Raw genomic sequence first — 12503 nt, 5'->3', positions numbered from 1 at the left:
CTCCCTCTCCCTTCCTCTTTGAAATCAATACAATTATTTTTTTTAAGTGGCAAGAGTAGACATCCTTGTCTATTTCTGATCTTTGTGAGTCTTTCACAATTAAGTATGGTAGTAAGTCAACTTGTATTTCTTAAATAAATGGCAGTTTATCATGGTCTACAAGGATGCTGGATTCATATGCTGGTATCTTATTGGAGATTTTTAGAGTCTGTATTCATAAGAGATACTGATCTGTTGTTTTCTTCTGATGTCTATGTCTGGTTTTGATACCAGACTATTTCTGGCCTCTTAGGATGAGCTGAGACGTGTTCCCTCCTCTTCTGTTTTGGGAGGAGTTGGTGAAAATTTGCTCTTCTTTCTGTGTCTGGTAGAATTCACCTCTGAAGCCATCTGAGCTTGGGCCCTTCTTGTAAAATTTAAAAATCCTCGATTCAACCTCTGTTCTGTATTAAATATGTTGTAGGTCAGATTCAGATTTTCTATTTCCTCTTGAGTCTGTTTTGGTGCTTTGTGTCTTTCTAGGAATTTATCTATGTCATCTAAGGTATCGAACGTGTTGAGATATGTATATGTATGTATGTATGTGTATATATATATATATATATATATATATATATATTCTTATTCATAGTATTCTTTTAGGATCCCCCTAATTTCTGTGAAGCTGATAGTGATTCTTTTAGGAATCTGAGTTTTTCCTCTCTCCTCTCGGGTTAGTTTTTGCAGATTTGTCAATGTTGTTGGGTGTTTTTTTTGTTTTTTTGGTTTTTTTTAATAAAAATCTTTTGGTTTTAATTATTTTTCTCTATTGTTTTCCTGTTCTGTATTTAATTTTGCCTGCCCTGATCTGTATTATTTCCTTCCCTCTGCAGAGAACTCTCTTCCTGGTTATAGATTGCCGCCCTGTCACGGTGTCCTTGAATGGGGGGCGGGGAGGCAGGGAGAGGAAGCAGGAGAGCGAGAAACCTCACGTTCTCATCTAACCCTAATGACCTCCCAGAGGCCCATGCCCGAATGCCATCACGGTGGCGGTTAGGGTTTCAGGGCTTTGCCATAGGAATTTAGTGGAAGGAAGGGCACGAGTGAGTCCCTAACATCTTCGCTTTAATGTGGGTGTTTAATTTCCTTATATATCCCCTGCTATAAATTCCCTTCTGTGCACCGCTTTGACCTCATCCCATATGTTTTCCTTCTGTTGTTGCTTTCCGATTTCATTCCACTCCCCAGTCCCACAGCTGAGCCCCCCAATGTAAATGTCTAATCGCTGCTCTCTTTCCTGTCTGTGGCTCACACTTTCCTGTTTGTTTTCTTATCTCTATTTTTTGTTGAAAACTGGACACTTTAGATAACATATTGCAGCAACTCTGGATACTGATTTCCAAACCCCGGAGTTTGTGGTTGGCTCGTTTATTTGTGTAGCGATTGTGCTAGGCTGGACTGTTTGAAGTCTTGTTTTTCCCATGGTGTTCAGCCTTGGGCACACATACTGTCACCCTGAAATGACATGGTCGTTTTGATTGTCTCTTTTCTTGATCTCCCTGGCATGCCTCTTTTTTTTTTTTTTTTTTAATATACTTTTATTGATTTCAGAGAGGAAGGGGGAAGGAGAGATAGGAACATCAACGATGAGAGAGAATCATTGATCGGCTGCCTCCTGCACGTCCCGCAGTGGGGATCGAACCCACAACCCACATGTGTCCTGACCAGGAATCAAACCATGACCTTCTAGCTTGTAGGTCGATGCTTAACCACTGAGCAACACTGGCCGGGCTTCCTGTTATGCTTCCAGAGAGTCTGCTTTTGTGGGTGTCTCACTCTGCTGTTAACCTTCACGAAGCGCAGGCTAATTGTTCTATTTTTTCCCAGTAGTTCCCCAGACTTAAATGTCTCCAGTCTGAGCTAATTAGATTTGGGCTCCCCTGTCTCTGTGGGCAGTCTTAGATATTTTTCTTACCTCAGGATGGTTCTCCTTAGCTGTCTCTTTCTTAGCTCTCTGTTACACTTCTCCCGGCCTATGGTTTGTCTTGTGATTCTCATGATGCTACCACCGACATCTTGCTTGCTTACTTCCAAAATCTGTTTGTATTTTTAAATAAAATATCTTTTTATTGATTTCATAAAGGAAGGGAAAGGGACAGAGAGATAGAAACAATGATAAGAGAAAATCATCAGTTGCCTGCCTCCTGCACGCCCCCTACTGGGGATCTATCTGCAACCCGGGCATGTGCCCTGACTGGAATCATTGACCTGGTTCCTGGGTCCATGCTCAACCACTGAGCCACACCAGCCAGGCTAAAAATCTCTGTTGTTTTTGACAGCACTCTTAGGCTTGAACTTCCCTACACTCTGCTCCAAATAAAACCTGAGCTCTTGCCCTAACCGGTTTGGCTCAGTGGATAGAGCATCGGCCAGAAACTGAAGGGTCCTGGGTTCGATTCTGGTCAAGGGCACATGCCTGGTTGCGGGCTCCATCCCCAGTGGGGGGTGTGCAGGAGGCAGCCAATCAATGATTCTCTCTCATCATTAATGTTTCTATCTCTCCCTTTCTGAAATCAATAATATATATAATTATGGGTAGGACAGCGGACTGCTCTCTGGAGGGACACACTGGTTCGATCTACGGAGTCCTGGGTAACCTGGTCTTCTTGGCTTGCCTCTCCCAGCATGGGGATGAGTCGGGGCAGGGGATCCATTGTCTTGGCCCGCCCCTGAGGGAGAGCTTCTGCCCTTGGTGGCGGGGCTATGGAGAGGATTGGAGCCCTAGGCCTGTCCGTCACTCCCTGCCGGAGTAGAGCTTCTGCATGTTAAGCCTTAAGGGGGGCAGGGTGGAAGGAGAAGGGGTGATGACTCGCCCCTACTCCCCCTTCCTGGGGAGACGGTGTAGTCTTTGCCTGAGACCTGAGGAGAGAGAGAAGCCCAGGAGTAGAGCCTCTATCTCCCTGAGCTGAGCGACACATGGAGCAGGTAATCGCTTAAATGCCATAGACTTTAGCTGTTCTTACTGAGAATTGGTTGGTTTTTCTTGTATAAATGTTTCTTCATTTGGACATTCACAGTTTTCAAAGACTTTCAATTTCTTTTATTCATTTTCTTTTTAATATATATATATATATTATTGATTTTTTACAGAGAGGAAGGGAGAGATATAGAGAGCTAGAAACGTCGATGAGAGAGAAACATCGACCAGCTGCCTCTTGCACACCCCCTACCGGGGATGTGCCCGCAACCAACGTACATGCCCTTGACCGGAATCGAACCTGGGACCTATCAGTCCGCAGACTGATGCTCTACCACTGAGCCAAACCGGTTTTGGCTTCTTTTATTCATTTTCAAGAGGAAGGGAGAGGGATAAAGAGAGAAACATCAATGTGGGAAACATGGATCAGTTGCCTCTGGTATGCACTCTGACCAACCAATCACTGAGCCTGCAACCTGGGCACGTGCCCTGATGGGAATGGAACCAACAACCTTTCGGTGCTTGAGACAATGCCCAGGCAACTAAGCCGCACCAGCCAGGGCTCAGAGACTTTAAATAGTTGTTGTTGTTGTTTGTTTGTTTGTTTGAAAATATATATTTTATTGATTTGAGACAGGTAGAGAAAGAGAGCGAGCTAGAAACATCCATGATGACAGGAATCATGGATCGGCTGCCTCCTGCACACTCCCCACTGGGGATCCAGTCTGCAGCCCCAGCCTGTGCCCTGACTGGGAATCGAACTGTGACCTCCTGATTCATAGTTGATGCTCAACCACTGAGTTGGGCTGTTGTATAATTTTTTCCAGTTACAGACTTCTGTTAGAGAGAGGGTCCACAGACCACAATTCTCGCAGTGTCCAACACTCCCCTTTCCAGTGTCTTTTTTTCACTCTCAGATTATCCTCTTAATTTAGGGGTTTGGAAACGATATCCCTTGGATCAAATCTGGCCTCTTTTTCCACATAATGTTTCCTTGGAACGGAGTCATGCCCATTTGTTTACACATTGTCTGTCTGACAGAGTTGAGTGATTGCGACTGAGACTGTTGGGGCCACAAAGCCTAAAATATTCAGTGTCTGGCCCCTTTACAGAGAAAAAAAACACCCTGCCAGCCCCCACTTTAGCTGATAAGCTTTACTCATATATTTTATTAATGAAACATACGAGCGCTTCCCCCAGTCCATGGGAGTTCTCGGCGGACCAACCATAATTAAAATCAGATTGGGCTTAAAGCAAAGATTAAAAATAGCACGTCTTTAATATAAACATGTTATTTTCCGTTTTTCCAACATTTTCAGACCTGGTAGCTCAGCGCGGAGAAAGATTGGAACTATTGATAGATAAAACAGAAAATCTCGTGGATTCGGTAAGTACAGGATATGATGGTATTTTTCAGGATGTAAAAGTACAGCAAGTGGCTGATGGCTAACTTAAAGGGGAAATGTCTTGAATTCCATACTGTAGTGTGTTTTGTTCTGACCTATTTATGTGATTACATTATGATTATGTGGATAACAATGAGGCATAGAAAAAGAGCCACAACCATTAATAGCCACTAAGGAAGCTTCGGTTTGGGAAGCCTGCTCAGTTTACAGAAACAATTTTTTTTCAAGCTTTGGATTGATGCCTACATCAGTTAGCACCTCAGCGGCACATACCAATCTGTTCCCTGTAGGTTTTGTAAAACGTGAAAAAAAAAATTTTTTTCAGGCCACTTATGACCCAGTACGAATCCTGACATCTGGACAGGGCAGTCACTTTCTTGCTTACTGTGACATCTTTATTTTTTTATCAATGTATTTTATTAATACCTTAATAAAAATATATTAAAAATATATTAAAAATAAAATAAAAAATAAAACATTTCATAACAGTGTCCCGAAAACACACACACACACACACACACACACACATATATATATATATATATATATATATATATATATATATATATATATATATCATTGACCTTTTTAGAGAGGAAGAGGAATAGAGAAATAGAAACATCGATGAGAAAGAAACATCATCAATCAGCTGCCTCCTGCACACCCCACACTGGGGTCCAGCCCGCAGCCCAGGCATGTGCCCTGACCAGGAATCAGACCCTGGCCTCCTGGTTCCTAGGTCAACCCAACCACTGAGCAGCACCGATTGGGCTGCTGTGACATCTTGGGCTTTCCTTAGTATCAAGCAAGAGGCAGGGATTAGGGAGGGCCACTGAGCCTTAAAGTAGTCCGTGTGTCCCCGTGACCTCCTTACGCTGCAATGACTCGTGTCTTTGTGTTCCCCATCTGGTTAGCGGATAAAGGCTTGGAGGAAGATGATAGATATGTGGTGATGCCAAGTGGGCAGAGATCAGTTACCACGTGCGCCTGCACAGGGGCAAATGTAACTGCAGAGTGGAGGTTTACACCTTGAACCAGCAGCGGGATTGCAGTAGTTGATAGCACAAGCTCTTGAGTCGAGCTCCCTAGGATTGAATCCCATCTCTGCCTCTTCCTGGCTGTGCGGCCTCAAGAAAGTTCCTTACCTGTGCCTCGGCCATTATCTGTCCAATGGACATGTAACTCCTAATGTTTTGAGGCTTCAACAAGGTAATGTATGCAAAGTGCCTGACAGTGTCCGGCACATGGTGAGAGCTATTTAAATGTGTTGATTGTTATTTTACAGGAGCATTGGTTAACAGGAGGTCTTAGAAGGTTAACAGGTTTTTCATCAAAGCACGTGGTCTTTGGAGGAAGGGTGGCATCAAATAGGAATTCAAATCCCCAGGGTTCTGTAATGGCTCACTTTAATCCCATCCCTGGGGTGTGAAGAGGGCTCGTACTGCTTACCATAGACCTGGCAGAGCCCTCTTTGGGAGCTAATGATTATGAATGACCGTCTCTGCCTGGGAAGAGAGGGAAGGGGTAAAGAACAGTGAATGAAAGTCAACATTTTGGAGGTATTGCTGCAAACCAACCATATAGTCAGTGCCAGGGTTCAAACAATTCATGTTTCGTTTTGTTTTTCCTAGTCTGTTACCTTCAAAACAACCAGCAGAAATCTTGCCCGAGCCATGTGTATGAAGAACCTCAAGCTTACTATCATCATTATCATCGTATCCATTGTAAGTGTTTGTCTTTTTTTGCATGTGATTTTATTTATTTTTTTCAAATATATTTTTATGGATTTTAAAGAGGAAGGGAGAGAGAGAGAGAGAGAGAGAGAGAGAGAGAGAGAGAGAGAGAGAGAGAGAGAGAGAGAACAGAAACATCAGTGATGAGAGAGAATCATTGATCGGCTGCCTCCTGCACACCCCCAACTGGGGATCGAACCCGTAACCCAGGCATGTGCCCTGATTGGTAATTGAACCGTGGCCTCCCGGTTCATATGTCGATGCTCAACCACTGAGCCACGCCAGCCAGGCTGGTTCTTGGTTTTAAATGAAATGCTTCTAATATTTAATTTATAAGAGTGACATTTACTATGAATTCTTGTTGGATTCTTATCAAGTCAAAGAACTTTCATTTTATCTCTAGACTGCTAACATTTTTTTTTAAATCAGGAATAGGCATTTAATTTTAGGAAATGATATTTCTCTACCCAGTGAATTGATAATGTGACCACTTACATTTAATATTAATGTGTTGAATTACATTTATAAATGCACTTATAATTAACTTTTATTTCTGGGATTGATATCAAGGAGTTATTATGTAGTATTTTTAATGCATGATGAGTTCAGTTTGCTAATATTTATTTAGCGGTTCTCTTATCTATAAGTACAAATTAGTCTATGTGCTGTTCTCCTATTGGCTCCCCTCTGTGAGCGGATATTGGACCTCTTTGAACTATGCTGCATGTGTAGTAACCTTTTTAGTATGTTTAACCCCCTTTTTGCATTACATTCCGGAGAATCACTTTGCTAACTCTTCCAACAGACTAAATTGACTTTTACCTCCGTTCCTTCTGCTATCCAGCTCTCTTATTTATTTTTTTTTTAGTTTTCATAATCATGTTTGCAGTTTCTGAGACCGAAAGGAGTCTAACTTGTTTTCCACGGGACTTGTGTTTGCTAACAAATGCAGCCCTAGCCTGGGGTTTGTCTGGCTGTATAATCAGAGCGCCAGCGTGGGGAATTGCAGAGCCTACGTGACGGTGGGCGCCAGCTGGGCAAGTCCCACATCTGTAGGGCAGGCCGTGAGGAAGGGCAGGCCGGCCCTCTGACGCAGGAAGAAAGCGAGCTGTAAATCACAGGCAGCATTCCTTCCTCATCAAGGAAACCTCAGCTCTGCTCGTAAGGCCCTTTAACTGATTGAGTCGAGCTCGTTCAGATTATGGAGGATAACCAGCCTTAAAGCCAACTGATTGTGAGTTTGAATCACATGTGCAGGATAAAGCAACGCACTGTGCCCTAGCCAATTTGACACGTAAAATTGACCTCCCAGAAATGTAGTTGTTTATATGTAATGGATTTTTTTTATTTTTATAGGAATTATACAGCTATTTTTTAAATTTAATTTCTTTTTTTAATATATGTTTATTGATTTCAGAGAGGAAGGGATAGGGAGGGAAGAAAGAAGAGAGGGAGAGAGAGAGAGAGAATGAGAATGAATCATCAATCCCCTGCCTCTTGCACACCCCACACTAGGGATCGAGCCCGTAACCTGGGCATGTGCCCTGACCGGAAATCAAACCGTGACATCCGGTTCATAGCTCAATGCTCAACCACTGAGCCATACCAGCCAGGCATGTTATGGCCTTAAATGTCTTCTTGCTCAGGATCTTCAGGTGGTACATTCTAGGCTCCTTAGCTATTTTTCTTCCTTCTTCTATGCTCTGGGAATTTAATGGATTTATGAAGCTGGCTTGTTGTTCAATTAACATTATATTTATTGATTACTTATTACATGCAGAGCAGTACTCTACATGCAATGCCAATCTTTGCCAAAAGGTGTTTTCACCTAACATATTGTGCTTCAGCTTTAAAAGTCCTTATCTTTCATCTGGCAAGCAACTTTATATCAAATTGGAACGTGTGTGTGTGTGTGTGTGTGTGTGTGTGTAAGTGAATAAACATGATGTGAGGAGTTTATTCATTAATAACCAGAATTTGCTGTAAACCACCCCCCAACATTTGTAGAGAAGTAAGGCAAAACACTTTGATGACTTCTTAGAGGGGGCATGGAATTTACCAACTTTTTCCCCAAGCCTGTGAATAATTAAATCAGTCACCTAGAGGTCTCAAAATGTAATTTAAAGCCAAACAAAATGACCAATTTAATACACTGGACCTAAGGTCTAAAATAAATGTATTTTTTGGAATATAGTAACATGAGCAAGCCTGTACCCCTAAAACCTGTATGATTTTGAGAACCAGTGTCATCCCAACTAGATAAAAAATAAAAATAACATGATTTTCAAATTACAATATTCTAAAGAGCAAACACATCTATAATAGGGCTAGTGTTTTTGCTTTCTTTTTATCATCAGTTTGCCTTTGACTTGGTAATTATAATTATTGTCTTTATCCACTGAAAGGTTAGTAACAATATTCTTGCTCATAGGTAATATCAATGGTAGAATCTCATGCTTTTACGTTTTTAAAATATATTTTATTGATTTTTTACAGAGAGGAAGGGAAAGGGATAGAGAGCTAGAAACGTCGATGAGAGAGAAACATCGGCCAGCTGCCTCTTGCACAACCCCTACCGGGGATGTGCCTGCAACCAACGTACATGCCCCTGACTGGAATCAAACCTGGGACCTTTCAGTCCAAAGGCCAACGCTCTACCACTGAGCCAAACCGGTTTCGGCTGCTTTTACATTTTTATCCTAATAATGAAAAATTAGTCCATGTGTAAAACCTAAGGATGTACTTAATAGTAAAATCATACTTAGAGGGAATTATTATTTGTGATCTTTATGACTATTAGTGATGTATCAGTAAGAGTTGGTTATATAAATGGATTCTTTCTAGTTTGCGGTAAAGTGAAACAATCCCACTGCTTTCCCTCCCACTGAAGAAAGCGTAGTGGAATTCAAATCGGTGGGAAATGCCTGGCTGGTGTTGCTCAGTGGTTGAGTGTCGACCTATGAACCCCTTTGATTCCTGGTCAGGGCACATGTCCAGGTTGCAAGCTTGATCCCCAGGAGGGGACGTGTAGGAGCCAGCTGATAGATATTGCTCTCTCATTGATGTTTCTCTCTCTCTCCCTCTCCTTTTCTCTCTCTCTAAAAATCAATAAAATATACATATATTTTTTTAAATCCAGTGAGAATTATATCAGAACAGATAATTTTAATTCAACCTCTATCTTTGAAAATACTAGATGAGGGTATTGTATTATTACATAACTACAACTCTGATAGAACCAGTATTTGTTAGTCCTATATCATTTAGGATCCTATGCTAGATTCCAGAAAATAAAATTGCCTCCTTCCTCCCTCCAGGTGTTCATCTATATCATCGTGTCACTTGTCTGTGGCGGATTCACATGGCCAAAGTGCGTGTAGAAATAAAGACGAGTCAACCAAGGACAGGCAAGAACAAGAAGTTCAAAGTTCCGCGCGACATAAGCCTTTTAATACTGACAGATGGTGTCTGCCAGTCTCTTCAGCCCTCCCTTTTCTCTCTTTCTGTTCATAATCTTGTTCTATGCATCCAGATCGATCTCTGTCCTTTCAGCCAATTTATTCCAATACACTTCACATTGAGCCATTCATTGCAGCAGTAGCCTTAATGGGCTTTTTGTTTGTTTCTTCGGTTAACTCCTGTCATCTCCTTAGGGAAGTATTTTTGTTTGGAATTGCACAGAGCTGTCACCGAGGCAGAAAGCACCAGTCCCGGGAGCTCTCTCCTGTAACCAGAGGCCCGTTTCGCGCACACACGCAGAAGTATGCAAGACACAGAGTATTGCTAACATCTCATCTTTGTTGTTTTTTTGTTCTTGAAGAGTTTCAGGTGCTCCAAACGATATATTGATAGATGGAGACTCGGTGTTACCTGGGGAAGTGTAATTACATTGCTGGTGCTGCTTGCTTCTAGTAGCCCGGGCAGGTGAAGAATTAGACACTTTATCTCATCAGATGGGGAACCTTTGGCTAGGCCGTTCGAAGCACATGGAATCATGTCTGACCTCCTAGCATTCACTTTCGAGACGAAAGCTCTGGCCATTAACACACCTCGCAGAGCCTGATCCTCTGTGTCCCCGTCCCAGTTGATTTGAGAAGAGGGTAGTTTTCATGTTCTTGGAGGTTCTGTTGTTTATATTCTTCAGTTGATATTTAGGGCACCCGTCTCTTGAACGGAATACGTCACGGAGGGACGCCAAAGAAGAGAATCGCAGCGAATATGCTGGCATGTTTTCTGGATGAAGGGAGGTAGCGTGGGGACTGTTTTCCAATCTGGGAAAACCCCAGGCAGAACATAGTCAGTGGGCAACTCCAGAGCTTGCTGTTGAATAACAGTCTGAGCATCCTTTGTGGGTCCCGTAAGCTCCTCAGCTGCCTGTTTTGAACAATCCTTTTGTGAAACGAGAGCAGGCAAGATGGGGTCTAGTAACAATCCAGGACAGCTGAGCACTCGCTGCAATGCCCTGTAAGAACCCCGGAGTCCTACTGTTTGGGCCACTCGGACATCTGCTAGCTGGTGTGCACCTTGAATGTGTATCCGAAAGGACATTCGCTGCCCAGCTCTAATTGCATTTATCAATAAGTGCCAGGAAGCGGAAATTAAATTACATTGGACTCTTTTCCCAGCGAAAGAACAAATTGGTCAATAAACCCCAGCCACCTGTGTAGCCTAGTCACGTGCCTTGAATATATATATATGTCACATAATCTGGCTCCCACTCCCTGTTTTTCAATCCAAACCGTTCGATTCCTGCTACCGGATTCGTTTCTTTGACATGTACGTTCGGTCCCCTGGGAACTCTCCTGGTGATCAGACAAAGCGCAAATGTTTTTCCAGTCCTGTTTATCAACACTAAGGCCTTTTAATTACATCAGCATTTCCTATTGGGAAGCACATCTGTTCCAGGAAAGCAGCTGGCATTCCTGAATAATAACTTCCAAATGTCTTGAATCCAAAGAAAGAGACTTAAAAGTTATTTCCCTTCCTTGTACACAACTGAAAAGAACCGATGTGCATGTTTTAGGGAGAAGTTCCTCCGCAGTTCCTTGATCTGTTTATGTATCAGAATGCTTTTAAAAGCACATCTCTTGTTTTGAATGATGAACAAACTGAAGGCATTAATAAAGTTTAAGAGTCATCTGCTGAGATGCTTTGTGCTAGAATTTCTTCCCGGAATCTCATTTCTTGCAATGACATTTTGCCCTGGTTGACATACCTAAAATAAAATACCCTTAATTTACTTCTGCTGAAAATAACATTAAGAAGTAGGACTTAGCCAAAACCGGTTTGGCTCAGTGGATAGAGAGTCAGCCTTCGGACTGAAGGGTCCCGGGTTCGATTCCGGTCAAGGGCATGTACCTTGGTTGTGGGCACATCCCCAGTAGGGGACATGCAAGAGGCAGCTGATCGATGACTCTCTCTCATCGATGTTTCTAACTCTCTAACTCCTTTCCTCTCTGTAAAAAATCAATAAAATACATTTATTTTTTTAAAAAAAAGAAGAAGTAGGACTTGTACCCTGGCTGGTATGGCTCAGTTGGTTGGCGCATCGTCCCATTCGCCAAAAGGTAGTTGGTTTGATTCCAGGTCAGGGCACATGCACAGGTTGTGGGTTCGATCCCCGGTCAGAGCACATGCCTTAGGCAACCAGTCAATGTTTCTCTAAAAATCTATTTTAAAATGTACAAAACGTGTGACTTGTAGCCTTTCAGTACAGAACAATAGCATTGTCTTCGGTGTATAAAATTTCTACAAAACCAAGACACAAAGAACTTAATAAAATATGGCAGGTCGTACTGAAAGCAATGAGAAAGATCCTGAAATGGCAATGCAGCCTCCACAGCCATCATCCTGAGACCATGGTTGAGACATAACAAAAGAACCCCAGGGATTACAAGTATGTCTCTACCTCAAACCCTTGGCCACAAGGTCGACCAGGGTCACAATCCATACGTTTCCTTCAGAATGAATGGATACGGCTTCCATCAGATAATGGTCTCGCCTCGCTCAGCTCTGTGCGTACCTATCCTTCCTGACCTTGAGACTGAGGAAGAAATTGGGTTGCTTCCCAGGATATGTTGATAGAAATAGATGTAACAACAATAACAGCAGCCCTAGACTTCCCCCCAACACGCACATACACACACGCACACACACACACACAATGTCCTACATTAGAAGCTGGTCTTTTTCTGACATTTCCATCTTTTCAAGAACAATAAAGGGGGTAGAATGGCGGTGGTGATTCCGTGGGGAAAAACAGCCAAGACAAGTATATGGAAACCAGTGGTTGAACGCAGGAATCGAGCTTACATGGGTGTGTATCACCCTGTGAAGGAGAGGTCTAGAGGGAGACATCAAGGAATTGGGAGCTAGGCTAAGCATGGCGCTGGTGGACAGCTCAGAGTT

At 42.7% G+C, this 12503-nt stretch overlaps 1 protein-coding gene across 1 annotated transcript in view; it reads left to right on the top strand.

The window, feature by feature from the left end:
* The window catches only part of VAMP7 (vesicle associated membrane protein 7), a 37907-nt gene extending 26672 nt beyond the window's left edge, over positions 1-11235 (top strand). The window contains exons 6-8 of the mRNA XM_084871162.1: positions 4276-4343; positions 5994-6086; positions 9413-11235. Of these exons, the coding sequence (XP_084727288.1) occupies positions 4276-4343; positions 5994-6086; positions 9413-9475 (224 nt within the window). The 3' untranslated portion in view covers positions 9476-11235. The remainder of the gene's footprint in view (positions 1-4275; positions 4344-5993; positions 6087-9412) is intronic.
* The last annotated feature ends 1268 nt before the right edge of the window (positions 11236-12503 follow it).

Source organism: Pipistrellus hanaki (genome assembly GCF_964339955.1).
Source record: "Pipistrellus hanaki genome assembly, chromosome: X".
NCBI lineage: Eukaryota > Metazoa > Chordata > Mammalia > Chiroptera > Vespertilionidae > Pipistrellus > Pipistrellus hanaki.
The sequence above is the reverse complement of the archived record's forward strand: the minus strand, read 5'-3'. Positions and strand labels throughout refer to the sequence as shown.